This window comes from Ornithorhynchus anatinus, chromosome X1, assembly GCF_004115215.2.
Source record: "Ornithorhynchus anatinus isolate Pmale09 chromosome X1, mOrnAna1.pri.v4, whole genome shotgun sequence".
Lineage (NCBI taxonomy): Eukaryota > Metazoa > Chordata > Mammalia > Monotremata > Ornithorhynchidae > Ornithorhynchus > Ornithorhynchus anatinus.
Window position 1 is genome coordinate 11,553,611 of NC_041749.1, and position 20,466 is coordinate 11,574,076.

The 20,466-nt window shown below is 50.7% G+C and overlaps 1 protein-coding gene and 1 long non-coding RNA gene across 5 annotated transcripts; one reads left to right on the forward strand and one right to left on the reverse strand.

Annotated features, from left to right (window-relative positions):
• Positions 1 to 1,831: 1,831 nt before the first annotated feature.
• Positions 1,832 to 4,342, reverse strand: LOC114806633. The gene is made up of 2 exons (XR_005659526.1): positions 4,248 to 4,342; positions 1,832 to 2,063 (listed from the first exon to the last, which is right to left on the reverse strand). It is a non-coding gene; the product is annotated as an uncharacterized LOC114806633 (long non-coding RNA).
• A 1,337-nt stretch (positions 4,343 to 5,679) lies between these two features.
• TMEM14A (transmembrane protein 14A) lies at positions 5,680 to 19,750 on the forward strand. Of its 4 annotated transcripts, none has more exons than XM_029052203.1 (5): positions 5,680 to 5,747; positions 11,530 to 11,615; positions 16,263 to 16,364; positions 18,382 to 18,469; positions 19,173 to 19,750. In XM_029052203.1, the coding sequence occupies exons 2-5, from the start codon at positions 11,540 to 11,542 to the stop codon at positions 19,210 to 19,212; spliced, it is 306 nt and encodes a 101-aa protein (XP_028908036.1). In that variant the 5' UTR covers positions 5,680 to 5,747; positions 11,530 to 11,539; the 3' UTR covers positions 19,213 to 19,750. The 4 variants fall into 4 exon arrangements, with proteins under 4 accessions (XP_028908036.1, XP_028908037.1, XP_007661762.2 ...); XM_029052204.2 differs by having other exon boundaries at positions 5,685 to 5,743; XM_007663572.2 differs by lacking the exon at positions 5,680 to 5,747 and adding an exon at positions 8,815 to 8,909.
• The last annotated feature ends 716 nt before the right edge of the window (positions 19,751 to 20,466 follow it).

A 20,466-nucleotide genomic window follows, 5' to 3' on the forward strand; every position in this document is an offset into this window, starting at 1 on the left:
TGGAATAATAATAATAATAATAATAATAATGATGTTGGTATTTGTTAAGCGCTTACTATGTGCAGAGCACTGTTCTAAGCACTGGGGTTTACAGGGTAATCGGGTTGTCCCACATGAGACTCACAGTCTTAATAATAATAATAATAATAATAATAATGTTGGTATTTGTTAAGCGCTTACTATGTGCCAAGCACTGTTCTAAGCGCCGGGAGGGATGCGAGGTAGTCAGATTGTCCCACGTAGGGCTCGCAGTGTTCATCCCCATTTTACAGATGAGGTCACTGAGACACAGAGAAGTTAAGTGACTCGCCCGAGGTCACACAGCTGACAAGTGGCAGAGGCGGGGTTAGAACCCATGACCTCTGACTTCCAAGCCCGCCCGGGCTCCTTCCGCTAAGCCATGCTGCTTACTGAAACACAGAGGAGTGAAGTGACTTGCCCACCATCACCCAGCTGACAGAGCCGGCATTCGCACCCATGATCTCTGACTCCCAAGCCCGGGCTCTTCCCACTGAGCCACGCCGCTTCCCATGATGTTTGAAGTCGGTCCCTTTGGAAGAGTTTCCCCAAAGCGTAAAAACGCCTTCTAACCTCTGCATCGGATCTCTTGTTGCATCATCTAACGTGGCTGCCCGGAATTAAAATCGAGCTTTTTCGGGATAATGACCCCTCCCCACTTTGCTCCACTGGCGATGGGGCGTTCCCGGCTCTGACTCAGCCAGCCCTGCTGCCATGAGGTATTCGCAGAACCCGGCTGAGCTTTTCAAAACAGCCAGATTTAGGCAGAGGATCCAACAGTCGAAATGGAAGATTCGGTCGTTCGGTCATATTTATCGAGCCCTCACTGCGTGCGGAGCGCTGTACTAAGCACTCGGAGCCTACAGTTCGGCAACGGATAGAGACGATCCCCGCCCTGTGACGGGCTCACGGTCTGAACGGGGGAGACGGACGGCAGAGCGAAACAGAACAAACCGAAACAATCACGAGGGGCCCAGAAGCAGCACGGCTTGGGAGTCAGAGAACCCGAATTCTAATCCCGCCCTGCCACTTGTCTGCCGTGTGATCGTGGGAAAGTCACTTTCGTAATAATGATGATGATAATGTTGGTATCTGTTAAGCGCTTACTATGCGCAGAGCACTGTTCTAAGCGCTGCGGTAGATTTAACCTCTCTGCGCCTCGGTCACCTCATCTGTAAAATGGGGATTAAGACGGTGCACGCTGCGTGGGACGGGGACTACGTCCGGGCTTGATTAACTTGTGTGTACCCCACTTCCGTGTGCCCGTTTTTTTTTTTTTTTGAGCTAATTTCAAGTGCCGGAAAACAAATAACGTCACAGTACGCGCCCCACACCCTTACGGGGCCGGTCTGACGAGGGTAAGTAGTTTTTCTTTCCTTTTAACTGAAAGAGCAAGCGGAATTTAAAAAATGATCATTGGGCACACCCTCTCTGCACTCCAGCCCGTTGGGCTGAAAACCTTTCTGTGGCCTTTTACATCCGGAGAGTTTAAAACCTCATATCCCCATCTGTAATGGAAACCCCGACGAGCCATTATTTGCACCGTTTAAGCGACGTTGTGATTACAGTCTCACTGTGACGAACGTATCCTTGTGGTCAAAATGATGAATTTGCCATGGTATTTTTCCACGGGATAATTCCTCCTTTAACAGATATTGAAATGGAAATCTGGGTTTCCGGCTGTAATTGTATTTGGCATCTTTGCCCCGGCATGGGAAGGCTTTTTGACTCTGGAAACCTCTGCTTTTAGAACCCACCCTGGTGATATACATTTTTTTTTTTTTTAAATTAAATTCCGGGAAGAAGGATCGCGTGGATTTGAATACGTTTAATAGAACGATGACGCTCCGAGGCCTTTGCTTTCAGGACGCTCAATCGCCGTCCTCGCTCCTCTTCCGCCGAAGCTCATCTCGCACGCTTTGCTCCTCTGAAGGCTGTTCATTCGCTGGGCCTCAAATCTCATTTCTTTTCGTCCGCCGACCTCTTGCGCACGCCTTGCCTTCCGCCTGGAACGGAGCAGTAGTCTCTGTCGCAAATGGGGCTCTCTAAGAAGGAATGAGAAGGGGGCTTGATTCACATTTTACAGATCAGGAAACTGAGGCGCAGAGAGAAACAGCAAGGAGTAGCGGATGGAGCATGGGCCTGGGAAGGGGGACTGAAGGGTCGCGATGCGGTGGGTGAGGTTAATAATAATAATGATGATGACGTTGGTATTTAAGCGCTTACTATGTGCAGAGCGCTGTTCTGAGCGCCGGGGTAGATACCTTCTCTCTTTCCACCGCCCACCCCGCAGGCTCCGCTCCTCCGCCGCCCACCTCCTCACCGTCCCCCGGTCTCGCCCGTCCCGCCGTCGACCCCCGGGCCGCGTCCTCCCGCGGTCCCGGAACGCCCTCCCTCCTCACCTCCGCCAGACTGACTCTCTCCCCCTCTTCAAAGCCCTGCTGAGAGCTCACCTCCTCCGAGAGGCCTTCCCGGACTGAGCTGCCCCTTTTCCCTCTGCTCCCTCTGCTGCCCCTCTTCCCCCCCTTCACCTCCCCTCAGCTAAGCCCCCTTTTCCCTCCTTTCCCTCCGCTCCTCCCCTCTCCCTTCCCCTCCCCCTCGGCACTGTGCTCATTTGCTCATTTGTATATATATTTTACTACCCTATTTATTTTGTTAATGAGACGTTCATCCCCTTGATTCTATTTATTGCTACTGTTTTTGTCCGTCCGCCTCCCCCGATTAGACCGTGAGCCCGTCAGTGGGCAGGACCTGTCTCTATCTGTTGCTGATTTGTCCATTCCAAGCGCTTAGTACAGCGCTCAATAAATACTATTGAATGAATGAATGAATACAGGGTCATCGGGTTGCCCCACGTGAGGCTCACCGTCTTCATCCCCATTTACCAGATGAGGTAAGTGTTACCTCGGTTCCCTCATCTGGAAAATGGGGATTAACTGTGAGCCTCACGTGGGGCAACCCGATGACCCTGCATCTCCCCCAGCGCTTAGAACGGTGCTCGGCATATAGTAACCGCTTAACGGATACCATCATCATCATCGTGAGTTTAAATCCCAGCTCCGCCGTGGCTGTGTGACTCTGGGCACGTCGCTTCACTTCTCTGGGCCTCTGTTCCCTCATCCGTAAAATGGGGATGAAGACTGCGAGCCCCACGTGGGACACAGGGATCACCTTGTATCCTCCCCAGCGCTTAGAACGGTGCTTTGCGCATCATAGTAAACGCTTAGCAAATGCCAACGTTATTATTATTATTCTATTTATCTATTTTGATGGTATTGCTGCCTTAGTACCCGTTTGGTTTTGCGGTCTCCCCCTCGTTTGGTTTGGCTGTCTCGCACGGACCGCGAGCCCGTCGTTGGGCAGGGATGGTCTGTCTCCGTTGCCGAATTGTCCGTTCCAGACGCTTGGTCCAGTGTTCTGCACACAGCAAGCGCTCAAGAAATAAGATTGAATGAATGAATACGGGGTTCTCGGGTTGTCCTACGTGGGGCTCACGCTTTTAATCTCCCTTTGACAGACGAGGGAACCGAGGCACAGAGAAGTGAAGGGACTTGCCCACGGTCACACAGCAGACAAGTGGCGGAGTCGGGATTAGAACCCACGGCCTCGTGACTCCCAGGCCCGGGCTCTTTCCACTAAGGAACCGAGGATGACGGGGGAGGTCGGGGACCCGGGACACCGGGTGACGGTCTCTGCAGGCTGAGCCGTCCCTCCGGGTGGGGACAGTTGACCCCTCTTCCCCGAGGACGAGGAGGAGGAGGAGGAGGAAGAAGAGGAGGAGGAGGAGCGGGCCCGGGCCCGGAGCGCACTTGTGGACACACGTACCTATCTCTCATTAATAAGGAGCAGCGTGGCTCAGTGGCAAGAGCCCGGGCTCGGGAGTCCGAGGTCGTGGGTTCTAATCCCGGCTCTGCCGTATGTCAGCTGGGTGACTCCGGGTAAGTCACCTCGCTTCTCTGGGCCTCAGCGACCTCATCTGTCAAATGGGATGAAGACTGGGAGCCCCACGTGGGACCACCTGATGACCCCGTATCTCCCCCGGCGCTTAGAACAGTGCTCTGCACATAGTGAGCGCTTAACAGATACCAACATTATTATCGGTACAACCGGGCAGTAGAGACAATCCCTGCCCACCGTGGGCTCGCAATCTAGAAGCGGGGGAGACAGACAGACAACAAAACAAGGCGCTAGGCATCGACGACAGATTCCCTGCACTTTTATCCCACTACCTCCTTTTGTCCTGGTCTCTGACTTGGACCCTTTCACTCTCTGGATTTTTCAGGCCTATGGCTTCCATCACAGATTAGAGAACCAGTAATAACGTTGGTATTCGTTAAGCACTTGCTCTGTGCCGAGCACCGTCCTAAGCGCCGGGGTAGACACCGAGAAGCAGCGTGGCTCAGGGGAAAGAGCTCGGGCTTGGGGGTCAGAGGTCGTGAGTTCGAATCCCCGTTCTGCCACTTGTCAGCCGTGTGACTGGGGGCAAGTCCCTTCACTTCTCTGTGCCTCGGTTGCCTCGTCTGTAAAATGGGGATTGACTGCGAGCCTCACGTGGGACAACCCGACGACCCTGTATCCACCCCAGCGTTTAGAACAGGGCTCTGCACGTACTAAGCGCTTGACAAATACCAACATCATTTATTTATTTATTTATTCATTCACTGGGTAATCAGATCGTCCCACATGAGGCTCACGGTCTTCACCCCCATCTTACAGACGAGGGAACCGAGGCACCGAGAAGTGAAGTGACTTGTCCGAAGTCACGCAGCTGACAGGCGGCGGAGGCGGGATTAGAACCCGGGACCCCTGACTCCTAAGCCCGGGCTCTTTCCACTGAGCCACGCTGCTCGCCCAGTGAAGATCAACATGAAGTTCCTCACTTTCGCACCCATTCTTCCAGGTCGACTGATCGACATTTCGGAAGAGTTTCCGGCTCTGTCGGAAGACCGCACTCGGACCTGTGCAACGGCAGCCTCTTTGAGGCCTCGCGGCGATGCCCGTTTACTTGTTTTGATGCCTTTCTCCTCCTCCTCCTCCAGACCGGGAGCTCACTGTGGGCAGGGATAATGATGACGATGGCATCTGTTAAGCGCTTCCTATGTGCAGAGCCCTGTTCTAAGCGCCGGGGGGGAGATACGGGGTCATCAGGTCGTCCCACGTGGGGCTCCCAGTCTTCATCCCCATTTTCCAGATGAGGTGACTGAGGCCCAGAGAAGCAGAGTGACCTGCCCCCAGTCACCCAGCTGACAGGGGGCGGAGCCGGGATTCGAACCCGTGACCTCCGGACTCTCAAGCCCGGGCTCTTTCCACTGGGTTGCCTCTCTTGAATGCTGCATTGTCCATTCCTAAGCGCTTAGTTCAGTGCTCTGCACATTGTAAGCGCTCCATAAATACGAATGAATGAATGAATGAATGAATGAATGAATGAATGAATGAATGAATGAATGAATGAATGAATGAATGAATGAATGAATGAATGAAACCCGCCCGGGCGGGGCCGGGGCGGGGGCGGAGCCTCATTGGAGGAGGGGGGCGGGGCTTGGTTGAGGGCGGAGGCTCATTGGAGGAGAGGGCGGGGGGCGGGGCTTGGCTTGGTTGAGAGCGGAGGCTCATTGGAGGAGGAGGAGGAGGGGGCGGGGCTGGGTGGAGTCCGGCCGGGGCGTTGCGGGGGGCGCGCGTGCGGGTGTCCGTGCGCTTGCGCGGCTGCGGGGCGAAGAGGCGGAAGGCAGGTAGGGGGGCGGAGGGGGGGGGGGGAGGAGGGTCTCCCAGCCGCCGCCGCCCCCGCGCGCCCCCGCGCTGCCCCCCGCCCGGGGCTCCCCACGGGGACGCGCACGGCCGCCCGCCGCCTCCCGTCCCCCTCCCCTCTCCTCTCCCCTCTCCTCTCCTTCTCCCCTCCTCTCCTTCTCCTCTCCTCCTCCTCTTTCTCCTCCTCCTCTTCTTTTCCTCCCCTTCTCCCTCGTCCTCTCTTTTCCTTCTCCTCCTCCCCTTCCTCTGTCTTCCACCTCTTCCTCTCCTCCTCCTCCTCCTCCTCCTCCTCCTCTCCCCCCTTTCTCTTCCTCCTCCTCTCCTCCCCCTTCTCTTCTCCTCCTCCTCTTCCTCTCCACCTTCCTTTCTCATTCTCTTCCTCCTCCTCCTTCTCTTCCTCCTCCTCCTCCTTTCCCCCTCCTCCTTCTTTTCCTCTTCCTCCTCCTCTTCCTCCTCTCCTTCTTTTCCTCCTCCTTTTCCTCCTCCTCCTTCTTTTCCTCCTCCTTCTCTTCCTCTTCCTCCTCCTCCTCCTCCTCCCCACCTTCCTCTTTCTCCTCCTCTCCTCCCCCTTCTCCTCTTCTCCTCTTCCTCCTCTCCCCCCTTCCTCCTCCTCCCCCTCCTCCTCCTCCAGTAGCTGGGCCGTCCATCCCTATCCCTCCTCTCCCCTCCCCAATGGCTCAGCTCCGGGCAGCCCCCTCTCTTCCCCAGCAGAGAGGGGTAGACACAGGGGAATCAGGGGGCTCACAGTCTTCATCCCCATTTTACAGATGAGGGGACCGAGGCACCGACAAGTGAAGCGACTTGCCCAGAGCCACACAGCTGCCAAGTGGCCGAGCCGGGATTTGAACCCGTGACCTCTGACTCCAGAGCCTGTGCTCTTTCCGCTGAGCCACGCCGCTTCTCTTGTGCGCGGACGTCATTAGAGTAATAATATTGCGATATCCGTAAAGAGCTTACAGGCACCGGACGGTGCGCCAGGCCCTCCCCCAAGCGCCACGGTGGATACGAGCCAGTCGGGTCGGACGGGCCCCCCTGCTCCACGTGGGGCTCGCCGTCTCAGTCCCCCATTTTACGGGTGAGGGAACCGAGGCAGAGAGAAGCGAAGCCCCTTGCCCAAGGTGGCACGGCGGACGTGCGGCGGAGCCGGGGTCGGAACCCACGACCTCCGAGTCCCGGGCCGGCGCTTTATCTCCTGGGCCGCGCCGCTTCCCCAGTGATTTCTAAGTGCTTGGGGAAGTAAAGTGGACCGGTATTCGTTCGATCGTATTTAGCGAGCGTTTACTGTGTGCGGAGCACTGGACTCAGCGCTTGGAATGGACGATTCGTCCACGGGGACCATCCCTGCCCCAACAGCGGGCTCACGGTCTAAAAGGGGGAGAAAGCAAATCAAAACACATTCCTTGCCCACAGTGGGCTTGCAGTCTAGAGGGGGAGACAGATATTCATATAAATAAATAAATGACAGATATGGACGCAAGTGCCGGCGGGGTGGGAGGGGAGACGAATAAAGGGAGCAAGTCAGGGCGGCGCGGGAAAGGGGTGAAGAAAAGGAAGAGAGGTGAAGAGAAGGAAAAGAGGGCCCACTCAGAGAAGGCCTCCTGGAGGAGATGTGCCTTCAAAGCCTTATTGGACAGGGAGACCCTGTCTACCGTCTCATCGTACCCTCGACAACCTGATGACCCTGTATCTCCCCCAGCGCTTAGAACAGTGCTCGGCGCATAGTAAGCGCTTAACGGACACCAACATTATTATTATCATCTCTATTTTACTCTCCCAATCGCTCTGCACAGAGTGACCACTCAATAGATAGGATCGATTCTAAATACGCACCTGGTTTTTTAATACCGTTGTCCTCTGTGGGTTTAACGGCGGAGGTGCGGGCGTGGAAGGGCCCCGTCGAGTCGGGGGAAATCGGGAAGCAATTTTAAAAGCCGCAGTTGGCGAGAGAGGAAGGTTTAAGGAAGATAGGGGAGAAGAGGATCAGTTAACCCCATCACTAGGAGGAATCAGCGGGGAAGGTGGTTGTGTGCGTTTTACTCTCCGTGAAGTCGAAGCGGGCTCCCTTGCCGCGGAGTTCCGCTGATTTACCGTATCTGCGTTCGGGAACCAGTGCCCCATTTAGAACATTACCCATCAGAGAAAATCGCTCCCGTTATACAATATTCTGACTTAAAGTGCGATTTTCATGACCCACTTGGGTGTTCGGACCAAGGGCTGCCCTTGTTTCTCGAGTCTGGCCCGAACAGGTGGATGTTCGCTCTACTGGTTATCGGAGGATCTTGAGGCTTGAATTCCCGAGTGGCTAGGGGATTTTGAGGACAGACATCATGCCACCGCCCTGCCCCGTGGCTTTTGGGATTGAAGGATGCATTCCTCACAGACATTTTTGCTTTCTTTCTGAAATGAAGGAAACGGTAAGGTGAAGGATCCATCTTCCGCCGTAAAATTGCCGTTCTCTGCCCCTCCAGGGAGGTGTTCTGTCCTGGCCAGCCTTTTTTTTTTATGGTATTTGTTAATCGCTTACTACGTGAGAAGCAGCGTGGCTCAGTGGAAAGAGCACGGGCTTTGGAGTCAGAGCTCGTGAGTTCGAATCCCAGCTCTGCCACTTGTCGGCTGTGTGACCGTGGGCGAGTCACTTAACTTCTCTGAGCCTCGGTTCCCTCATCTGTAAAATGGGGATTAAGACTGTGAGCCCCATGTGGGACAACCTGATTCCCCTATGTCTACCCCAGCGCTTAGAACAGTGTTCGACACATAGTAAGCGCTTAACAAATACCAACATTATCATCATTATTATTACGTGTCGTGTCCCGAACTCAGCGCCGCGGTAGTTACGAGGCGATCAGATCGAAGACCGTCCGTCCGCCACCGAGGGGCTCACGGCGTCGATCGCCGTTTTGCAGATGAGGGAACTGAGGCCCGGAGAAGGGACTGGCCCGGGGTCTCTCAGCGGACGGGCGGCAGGGCCGGATTAGAGCCCAGCTCCTTTTCTCTCCCGGGCCCGGGCGCTATCCGTCGGGCCACGCTGCTTCTCCGTGCCTCAGTTCCCTCCTCCGTAAAAGGGGGATGGAGGCAGTGAGCCCCATGTGGGACGCGGGCTCTCTCCGACTTCTGTTAGCGTGTCGCGGAGCGGTGACCGGCCCACAGTAAGTGCTTAACAGATACCGTTTACATAATACATTTATTATTAAAAGCGACTTATTGGCCCCGGGTGGGCAGACCTTACGTGACATCACGACCTAAAATCCTAGTAAGCCGCTGCTCGTACTCCGCCGAGCTATTAGGCGATAACGGTTCTCGGTGGGGTTAGTTTGGGTCTGCAGTGGGGGCATCTGGCGAGAGACTTCTCCCATCTTGTGAACTGTAGCCCTTCGGCGTTTTTTTTCTGTTGCTCTTTGACCACGTTGAAGGTTGCTTGGTTAATATCCCGGAAGTTCGTTATCTCGTTATCTCCCTCTGCCTTTCAAGCCCCCGGTGACCGGCCGATCGCCCTGGGAGTTGGGCTGGTTGGGAGTGAGCGGTGATGATGATGTTGGTATTTGTGAAGCGCTTACTATGTGCAGAGCACTGTTCTAAGCGCTGGGATAGATACAGGGTCATCAGGTTGTCCCCCGTGAGGCTCGCAGTTAATCCCCCATTTTCCAGACGAGGGAACTGAGGCACAGAGAAGCGAAGTGACTCGCCCGCAGTCACACAGCCGACGAGTGGCAGAGCCGGGAGTCGAACCCATGACCTCTGACTCCCAAATCCGGGCTCTTTCCACTGAGCCGCACAGTCCCAGGGAAGGTGTTATGTTCACGGCAGAGGAGCTATGCCCTATTAATACCGGAGCCCGATGGCGAGGGGGTGGCGGGGGAGGGAGCTCGGCCGGGAAGATTGGACCGGGGAATGATGCCCCGAGGACTCGGCCCGCAGCTTGCTTTTTTTAAAAAAAAATGGTATTTGTTAAGCGCCTATTATGTGTCGAACACCTTTCTGAGTACCGGGATAGTTCGAGATCACAAATCGATCCGGTCGGATGCGGTCCCCGTCCCACAAGGGGCCCGGTACAAGTAGGTGGGAGGACAGGTGTTGAATCCCCGTTTCACAGATGAGCCATCTGAGGCCCCGAGAAGAGTTCGGGGGCATCTGGGAGGGTGGAGGGGGGCGGTGCTCCGGTTCCAATGTTGGAGGGTAAACGTTTCTGGATGGGGCGAACCCGGGGCAGCGTGGACAACTAGGGTCACTCAGTGGATAGAGGCTGGGTCTGCGAGTTAGAAAGACCTGGGTTTTAAGCCCAACTCTGCCACTCGTCCGCTGTGTGACCTTGGGCACCTCGCTTCACTTCTCTAGGCCTCACTAGCAGCGGCGGCTCAGTGGAAAGAGCCCGGGCTTAGGAGTCGGGGGTCGTGGGTTCGAATCCCGGCTCCGCCACCGGCCAGCTGTGTGACTTGGGACAAGTCCACTTTTCGGTGCCTTCAGTGACCTCCTCTGTAAAATGGGGATGAAGACCGTGAGCCTCGCGGGGGACAGCCCCATGAGCCTGTATCTACGAGATGTTCTTCCCCTTGACGCTGGTTAGTGCCATTGTTCTTGTCTGTCCGTCTCCCCCGATTAGACTGTAAGCCCGTCAAACGGCAGGGACTGTCTCTATCTGTTGCCGACTTGTTCATCCCAAGCGCTTAGTACAGTGCTCTGCACATAGTAAGTGCTCAATAAATACTATTGAATGAATCTACCCCGGCGCTTAGACGGTGCTCGGCACATAGTAAGAGCTTAACGAACACCGGCGTATCATCTGTAAAATGGGGATCGAGACTGTGAGCCCCACGTGGGACGGGACCTGCGACCAACCCGATCACCTTGTACCCGCCCCAGCGCTTAGAACAGGGCTTGACACAGAGTAAGCACGTAACCGATGCCAGCATTATTATTACTGAGAGGTTAAGAGATTTGCCCAAAGTCACACAGCAGGCAATTGGGGTTAGAACCCAAGTCCTCCAACTCCTAATCCCAGGCTCTTTCCCCTGGGCGATGCTTCTCCGCTACACCGTAAGCTCACTGTGGGCGAGGAATGTGTCTGTTAATATCGTACGCTCATTCATTCCATTCATCCGGTCGTATTTATTGAGCGCTTACTGTGCGCAGAGCACCGGAGTAAGCGCCTGGAGTGTACAGTTCGGCTCCCGACCGCGTACTGCGGTGTTGTGCATTCAGTAAGCTCTCAGTAAATGATAATGTTGGTATTTGTTAAGCGCTTACTATGTGCAGAGCACTGTCCTAAGCGCCGGGGTCACCAGGTTGTCCCCCGTGAGGCTCACAGTTAATCCCCATTTTCCAGATGAGGTAACTGAGGCCCAGAGAAGCGAAGTGACTCGCCCACAGTCACCCGGCTGACAGGTGGCAGAGCCGGGAGTCGAACCCATCACCTCTGACTCCGAAGCCCGGGCTCTTTACATGCGGCTAAGAGGAACGCGTCTTCTGTAAGCAACCCCGATGGCCCCTGGGTGATTCGGCAGCCGTGGGAACTACTCTCAACTGTTCTTACTGAAAGAAAAATATCCCGAACGTGAAGAAGATGGCAGGACACCTGAAGCTCTTAGCTGAAGGTTTAAGTGATGAACCGACCACTCCGTAGAAGTGATAAGAAATAGCGTTATTTTTCTGAAAACAATACCGTAGCCACTCTTTCCCCATCCTGTTTTGTAAAATTCAGAGAACTGGAAAGGCAGGCGAGGGGTGCCGTATCTGATGTTGTCTACCACTTCGCTCTCTCTCCCTTTCCAGAAGTGCAGACATGGCCATCGACTGGATTGGTTTTGGATACGCTGGGATGGTGGCTTTCGGAGGCGTCTTGGGTTACAATCGCAAAGGTAAATCATCAATCTGAAATGACAGCAGGAACAGGATTGGGAGACTTTACACGCGAAAGCCGGAAGCCTGCTGATTTTACCTGAGAGCAACTGTGCCGTCAAGTAACGGTTCCGAATTCCTCAGTTTACCGATTAGAAGCTTCGATCGTGTCTCTGTGAGAGTTGATGCCCGAACTAACCTTGGAAAATGAAAAGAGCCCTCAGCGTAAGCAAGCCGAACAGGACGGCGTTCCGGCACCGTTATGTACATTAGACAGATTACAAGGAACATCCGAGAATAGCCGATGTTGAAATTTTAATACTGCTATGTTTACTATATTGTCAGCGAGTAAAATTGACAAGAGGCCATCTGCCCAAGTCACCTGAAGTGGAAATATTTAGGGACAGAAAGTAACTTCTAGCTGGCCATCGTATTTCTGGGAAACGAAACTCTCGGTAAAGTGACTTTCTTTTCTAGAAATTTCCATCTGTGGCAATATCGTGTGTAAGGAACTGTAGTCTGAGGATGAGGAGGTTGTCTGGGGAAGTAGAAAATTTCATTGTCAGTCTGGAATAGAGTAGATCCATCTATCTGGAATGCCTGAAGACCCTAAAGGGAAGTCCCTAACACAGTATTTTCTTATTTCATAAGTGGAAATCAGTAATAATAATAATTACGCTGATGGTATTTGTTAAGTACGTGCCAGGCACTGTACTAGACGCTGGGGTGGATACAAGCTGATCAAGTTGGACACGGTCCCTGGCCCACACGGGGCTCCCAGTCTCAATCCCCATTTCACAGATGAGGTGACCGAGGCCCAGTGAAGTGTCTCGCCCAAGGCCGTGGAGCAGACAAGTGGCCGAGCCGGGATTAGAACCTATGACCTTCTGAATCCCAGGCCCAAGCTCTCTCCCCTACACCGTGCCGCCTCTCTAGTAGGATTCAAAGTAGTTCATTCATGATGTTCGACAGATAGGTCTGCTTTAAAATTCAGAGGAATCAAATTCACTTCCTGATGTTACTTATAACCCATGTTTCCCTCAGTCAGCAAAATCGCCAAGACATTTCTCTGAAGCGGAAGGAAGTGAAACTGACATGTCCCCTTAGAAGAAATAAGACGTAAAATTATGATACTGATTCTGAAAACATAAAGATGTTTTTATTGCTTCCGTGGAGTCAAGATGGTTGTGACCCTGAGGATCGGCTTCTTTTAGGTTATGGGTTCGAATGCCGGCTCCGCCACTTGTCAGCTGTGTGACTGTTGGCAGGTCACTTAACTGCTCTGGGCCTCAGTTACCTCGTCCGTAAAATGGGGATGAAGACTGTGAGCCTCACGTGGGACAACCAGCTTACCCTGTATCCACCCCAGCGCTTAGAACAGTGCTCTGCACATAGTAAGCGCTTAACAAATACCAACATTATTATTTTCGGAGAAGGGCAGTGAATGGAAGTCAGTAGAAGCTAAACTAGGTTGAACAGATATCTGGCTTAATCAGATGAGTATATTAATATCTGGCCAGTAAACCTGGGTATTAAGGTGGTTTTTTTCCTACAAAGTGTACTTTCCTGGGATTAGGTATAATCTTAATGTAACTTGTCACAGAACAGAGTTGGTAGGTTTCATAGCCAGAAGATTATTTTGACTTTATCAAAATTCTGCAGCTACATCACATCAGATCACATTAATGGAGGTTACTGGAGCGTGGTCAAAATTCAGTGAAAATGGACTCTGGTGGAGTCTTGGCCTGATGACCCCTCCATTCATTCAGTCGTATTTATTGAGCTCTTACTGTGTGCAAAGCGCTGTACTAAGCACTTGGGAGAGCACGTCGCAACAACGGACACTTTCCCCGCTCACAGCGAGCTCACAGTTTGCCGGGTGAACCTTAGATATTTGGCATATTTTTGCTATGCTCTTAGACCCTCCGACACCCTTCCCCCCAAACAGCAGACCCTCCGACAACGAAGGCCACATTTCTGTGGTCCTTCCCCCCAAACAATTAGACTTTCAGATCACCAGTGCTACATTTCCGCGGTACGTACGGGAGCACGGGCACGGTACGGGAGCCCGTCTAACCCACAGGTAGAGGATTAAAGCATTTGATAATTAAAGCATCATTAAAGCATGACAAATGGGAGCCTCTCCCCATCTGCTGAGGTGCTGTCGGGATAGGTTTTCGCTCCTACGGAACTCTTCTTTCCCCAGACGAAGATCAGTGGTGAAGATCTCAGAAAACTGTCCCTCAAAACGGTGTGAATAGCCTGTTATAGATGGCCTCCACTAGGACCTGGATTCTCATTCCGGCTCTGCTACGTGTCTGCTGCCTAACCCTGGGCCGGTCACTTGCCTTTTCTGTGCCTCAGTCCCCTCATCTGTAAAATGGGAAGCAGCGTGGCTCAGTGGAAAGAGCCCGGGCTTCGGAGTCAGAGGTGATGGGTTCGACTCCCGGCTCTGCCACTTGTCAGCTGTGTGACTGGGGTCAAGTCACTTCACTTCTCTGTGCCTCAGTTCCCTCATCTGTAAAATGGGGATTAACTGTGAGCCTCACGTGGGACAACCTGATGACCCTGGATCTACCCCAGCGCTTAGAACAGTGCTCTGCACGTAGTAAGCGCTTAAATACCAACATTATTATTGTTGTTATTATTAAAATGGGGATTAAGAATGGGAGCCCCGTGCGGTTCAGGGACTGGGTCCAACCCGATCAACTTGCTTAGAACAAGGGCCTCGTTCATTCATTCAGTCGTATTTAGTAAGCGCTTACTTTGTGCAGAGCACTGTACTAAATGCTTGGGTAAGTCCAATTCAACAATAAAGAGCGACCATCCCTGCTCACAGTCCTAGAGGAGGGGGAGGCGGACAGCAATACAAATAGACATCAGCCCATCACTGGGCAGGGACTGTGTCTGTTGCCGATTCGTCCATTCCGAGCGCTTAGTACGGTGCTCTGCACATAGAGCTCAATGAATACTATTGAATGAATGAATGAATGAATATAAATAAATAAAATGACAGATTCATACATGAGTGCTGTGCATCTGGGAGGGGGGAAGAGCAAAGGGAGCGAGTCGGGGCGACGCAAAAGGGAGTGGGAGATGAGGAAAAGTGGGGCTTAGTCTGGGGAGGCTTCTTGGAGGAGATGGGCCTTCAGGAAAGCTTTGAAGGGGCCGGCGAGGAATTGTCTGGCAGACTTGAGGAAGGAAGGCGTTCCGGGCCAGAGGTAGGACGGTGCTTGGCACATAGTAAGAGCTTAACAAATACCACAGTTATCATCACTATATGATAGAGTGGCAGGAAATGGCCAGGTGGTTCCAGAGGTCTTGAAGAATACTTTTCAGAGACGCTTCCGTTGATTTAAACTCTAGGTAGTGAACGATTTGAGAGAAGGGAGCAGCACGTACGAGTTTGGAGAGAGCTCCCGCCTGCAATTTCTAATGGTTTTCCGACCCTTGAGGCGACAGGGCTAGCGGAGAGAGCACGGGTCAGGGAGCCGGAGGCCCTGTGTTCTAATCCTGGCTCTGCCACGTGTCTGCTGGGTGATCTTAAGCAAATCACCTAACTTTGCGCCTCAGCGTCTTCATCTGCTCCCTCCACCTAGATTATGAACACCAGGTGGGGCAGGGAATGTGTCCAATCTGATTATCCCAATGCTCAGTACAGGGTTTGGCATGTATTAAGGACTTAACAAGTACAACTTTAATATTAATAATAGCTATCATTGTTGTTATCTTTATGCCTCTGGCCAGGACCAATCTGGCATCTAGTAGAAGCCTAAGCCGATCCAAGTCTTAAGGCCTGATGTCTGTGCCTGGCTACGCTGCTGCCCACGTCTACTCTTTGCCTCTCCTCGATTGCCTCTCAAGCATTTGCATTTATATCTAATCCTTGCCCAGGTGAATTCAACAGTTCAATTTATTAAGTTTGTTGAAATTTTGCCTTCTAAGAGAAGCCAACTCTTTATTTGCCATGCAGGGAGGCAGTAGGGATAACAGGTATCAATTCCTATATATATAAATGTGTGTATATATATGTATATGTATAGTATTTGTTAATCGCTTATTATATGCCAAGCCCTAGTAAGTGCTGGGGTAGATGCAAGATAATTGGGTTGGATACAGTTCCTGTCCCACATGGGACTCACAGTTTTAATTCCACTTTCCAGATGAGGTGACCAAGGCACAGAGAATTGAAGTGATTTGCCCAAGGTCACACAGCAGACAAATGGAGGAGCTGGGATTAGAACCCCGGTGCTCTGACTCCCAGGCCCAGGCTCCCATATTTGCTTTCCAGGTAGTGCCGTTCCCGAGGATGTTCGTGACGGAGGCCCAGATCCTCAGTTGGAAAGCTAAAACCTGGCACCCCGGAGGTGCTTCGTGAGATCTCCTAAACTGAGCCCCGAGTGCTAACTGGGGGGGCTCGTTTCCCCTCAATTTACTTCTCTTCGGAGAGGTTTCTAGGAATCTCAGAAAGTTGGGTTTTCAAATAGGCCTATGCTGTGCTCATTCTAAAATTTTTCCCGAAAGACCAAAGTATTCTCTCGGGTGGGTAAATTATCAACCTGTTTTCTGATACGTCTTTTAGACCTGAGTTTTATAACATACATTTGATGCCTTCGATGCTAGAATGTTCTCCTTGTTGAGCTCTGTAACCTGATTTATTGTTTCAGGTAGTATAATATCTCTGATCGCTGGACTTTTCTTTGGCTCGATGGCTACCTATGGAGCTTTCTGCGTCTCTCGTGACACCCGGGATGTAAAGATATCATTGCGTAAGTCATGTATTTTATAGACTATTTCTGAATTAGGTATATGTGTTATATGGGCGGGGGAGCGAGAAGCAAAATATAAATTATTCGCAGCTGAATCCAAGCCACTTGGCCAAACAGTTCTCGTCTACTCTCAGTGGAAAGAGTCCGGGCTTGGGAGTCAGAGGTCATGGGTTCGAATCCCCACTCCGCCACTTGTCAGCTGTGTGATTGTGGGCAAGTCACTTCACCTCTCTGGGTCTCGGTGACCTCATCTGGAAAATGAGGATGAAGACTGTGAGCCTCATGTGGGACAACCTGATTACCCTGTATCCACCCCAGCGCTTAGAACAGTGCTCTGCACATGGTAAGCGCTTAACAAATACCGACATGATTAGTACCCGGATAAACAGGATTAAAAGACAAAATATGTGCCCCCCTCCCCAGCGCTTAGAACCATGCCTGGCTAACAGTAAATGCTTAACCAATACCGTAATTTTTATTATTAGAATTAGTAAAACAAATGCAACGGTGCAGCCAGGGGCAGTTTTTTCTGTCCGACAGTGTGGAAGGGTTGGTTTTATCAGCTGGGATAAGGAAAAAAAAAAAAGCCCCCATTGTATCATCTTTGAACCCAAGAGCAGCTAAGAAAGAATTACTAAGTATGAGATTCACTAAGATGATCCTGAACCTGACTAGCTTAGTTTTCCAAGGTTTCATTTATGAGTTTTTAATAGATTGGGGCGTTCTGAGCTTTCATTCATTCTAGTAAGTGTGCTTTGATTCCGAGGGTAAATAATAAATAAGTACGGGAGAGACAGTGAGGAATTGAGAAAATAGGTTGTTTCTGGAGCAAAGGAAGATTTCGAACAAACATTCCCCAAGTACAGGTTGAGGTAGAAAGTGAACGGTGATAATTTTGTTTGAGGAACTAAACCAGTATTGAGTGTGTCTTGTTACTGTGAAAACCTGAACAGATCGGTGCTTTTTGTCTTCAGATATTTTTCATTATGAATGAAAAGACAGTCAGTGATAGTAAAATGCCACTTGTCAGCTGTGTGACTGTGGGCAAGTCACTTAACTTCTCTGGGCCTCAGTTACCTCACCTGTAAAATGGGGATTAAGACTGTGAGCCTCACGTGGGACGGACCTGATGACCCTGTATCTCCCCCAGCGCTTAGAACAGTGCTCTGCACGTTATTATTAAAATTGCCTCTGTTGTCTTTACTTTCCTACTTGTTGTGCCTTCCTTAGGGTTCTGCAGTCAATCGTTATCAAAGTAATCCAATCCCAAACTTGCAGTCATTATGGAAATAGACGTATTTGTTTTATTTTCTTTCCTAACGGCCCCTGTATTTGGGGCTGTAGAGAAGAGTGAGTACCTATTGGCTATACATAATAATAATAATTAGATGTATTTGTTAAGCGCTTCCTATGTGCAGAGCACTGTTCTGAGCGCTGGGGGAGATACAGGAGAATCACGTTGTCCCACATGGGGCTCACATTTTTTAATCCCCGTTTTTGCAGATGAGGTAACTGAGGGCTGGAGAAGTGAAGTGACTTGCCCAAGGTCACCCAGCAGACAAGCGGCGGAGCCGGGATTAGAACCCACGCCCTCTGCCTCCCAAGCCCGGGCTCCTTCCACTGAGCCACGCTGCTTCTCTAATGCATAATGTATGGTTTTTAATCAGTAATTTCCCCCAAATTATTTATCGGAGTTCATCTGCTTACTATCCAGTGACTTTTCAGCTATTACTCCCCAGATACGTTCACGTATGACCGGAACCTTTTCTCAAGAGCTAATGAGCTTCTCAGGGTAAGATTTCTACCCACAATTATACTCGGAACAGTGTTACCGACTAATTATAACGCACGAGACCTTCTCACCGCTCTAGTGAGTTTAAAGTAGCCGAACATCAGGACAGAAACAGAAGTTGACCCCGCAAGAGGTTTCGACCGGGAGGATTCGGGTGCCGACCGTTCGGTGAAAGAGACGGGACCTCTGATGGAAATCTCTTCCCCGGATTGTCTTGTTTTACAGTTACGGCTTTCGTTCTGGCCACGATAATGGGTGTGCGGTTCAAGAGATCCAAGAAACTTATGCCAGCAGGAATCGTCTCTGGGCTAAGGTAAGACCCATTTCCTCATTCTTGCCCAGTCCAGAGGGCGTCGGGGAATTCTCGTTCAAAAGGGCGCCGTATCTGCTTCATTTCCCTTGTATAATACTGCACTATGCCCTTTTTATCTGATAACGATTACTAGGTCATCAGTCTGTACCCTCCTTTCGGATTATTAAACTTCTTTTGGGCAGGGATAGCGTCTACCCCCTCTGTAGAACCCTCCCAAATGCTCAGCACAGTTCTCCGCACACAGGTGCTCCATAAATGCTATCGCACTATTCTATGTCAGCTGTGTGACTGTGGGCGAGTCACTTCACTTCTCTGGGCCTCAGTTCCCTCATCCGTAAAAATGGGGATTAACTGTGAGCCTCACGGGGGACAACCCGATGACCCTGTATCTCCCCCAGCGCTTAGAACAGTGCTCTGCACATAGCGCTTAACAAATACGAAAATTATCATTCTTATTATTCTCCTTTGACAATCCATTTCAGGGCCTTCTTACTTGATTTTGTCCTCTCCCAGGCGCGTAGTGCAGTGTTCTGCACACAGTGAGAGCCTAACGGATACGGTGGATTGAGGGATTGATAGAAAGTTAGTCCACAGTGTCTTCACTTGGAAAATAGAGTTGGCGCATTTTGACGAAAAGTGAAATTTCAAAAACCCTCTTGTTTCTCTCACATCTCTATTGTCTTGACTCTGTGTTTTGATACAGCCTCTTGATGATTTTGAGACTCGTTTTGATGCTGCTGTAAGAATCCAAAGCAACTGAGAACTGAGTTCGTATCATTCCATTGCAACAGGCAAACCCGGATTAGTACTTGAAAGATAAGTTTTACCAATAAAGGCTGCTTGTCTCTTTTTGGGTAAAAATGAACATTCACATATGTATCTAAAAAGTAACTAGAACTAGCCCAAGCATTTTTTTTTTTTTTTACAGAACTGTTTTTAAAAAAGTTTTTAATTGTCAATCACTGCTTTCATCATCAAAAGAACTAAATCATGAAATCTGTTTCACTGAAAGCTTATAAAGAAAATAATTATAAACTACAGGTTTTTCTAATCGAATACCATAAAGACTCAGGACAGCAGATAGGTTTGTAATAAAATGAAAAGTGTCAAATAATTTAAAACCCCATCTCCAATGGAACTGAACTAGTAACGGTCATTGATATTTGTTTGTAATACGTTTCAATGGAAATTATTTTTCTCTTGAAAATTTTATCCCAGTCACAGCAAAGTGCACTGTTCAAATAGAGCCATATTTGAATAAATAAAAATATACTCTTTTTACATCCGTTTCTGTACTTTTGTTGGCTTCATAGCAGATGCTTACAACTTTTATCCAGAAATTAAGGACTTTCTGATTTGGTGAAGAAGTTTAGGTAGACAGGATTAGGTATTCAAGCCAAAAGTCTCCCCATCTCTTTGGAAACCGTTTGTCAGTGAATTAAGGATTTCAAAACTGGAAGTAAATACGAAGCCAAGCGGAGACTCTCTTGGATATTCTTCCGACAGAACAGAGTCAAGCGCAAAGATCAGATCGATCCTTCCGAGTCACAGCGGAAAGCTCCGAAGAATTTCACATTTGAATGGCTTCTAGGTATTTTGAATTTTATCATTAGAATGAATATGAATTTGCCTCATGTTTTTTTACAAGAACAAGGGAAGATTCTGCTTAATTTTCCCGTCAGTTATGAAGTGCCTCCTTAGGTTGGTGGTAACGGGACATGGTTCCTAAAGAGATTCGCCAGGAGATGAGGAAAAAATGGATGACGAGGTTGGGGACGGTTTTGGCTCTGTGGGACAGCGTTTAGGGGTTAAGGTGAGGGCCTGGGGTATGACGGCCTAGCAGAAGTTCCAGTTTTTCTTTTTCAGTAGGATATGACCAATTTGGGAAAGTCTTTAAGGCCTGCCGTGGCTAGTGGAAAGAGCGCAGGCCCGGGAATCAGGAGACCTGAGTCCTAATCTTGGCTCTCGCCTGCTGAGTGACCTTGGTCAAGTCACTT

Coding starts and splice junctions, on each gene's coding strand:
- TMEM14A (XM_007663572.2), top strand. CDS start 8,830: ATGGAGGCAGTGAGCCCCATGTGGGACGCGGGCTCTCTCCGACTTCTG. Junction 8,910..11,529: donor GGAGCGGTGACCGGCCCACA/GTAAGTGCTTAA, acceptor CTCCCTTTCCAG/AAGTGCAGACATGGCCATCG. Junction 16,365..18,381: donor GGATGTAAAGATATCATTGC/GTAAGTCATGTA, acceptor CTTGTTTTACAG/TTACGGCTTTCGTTCTGGCC.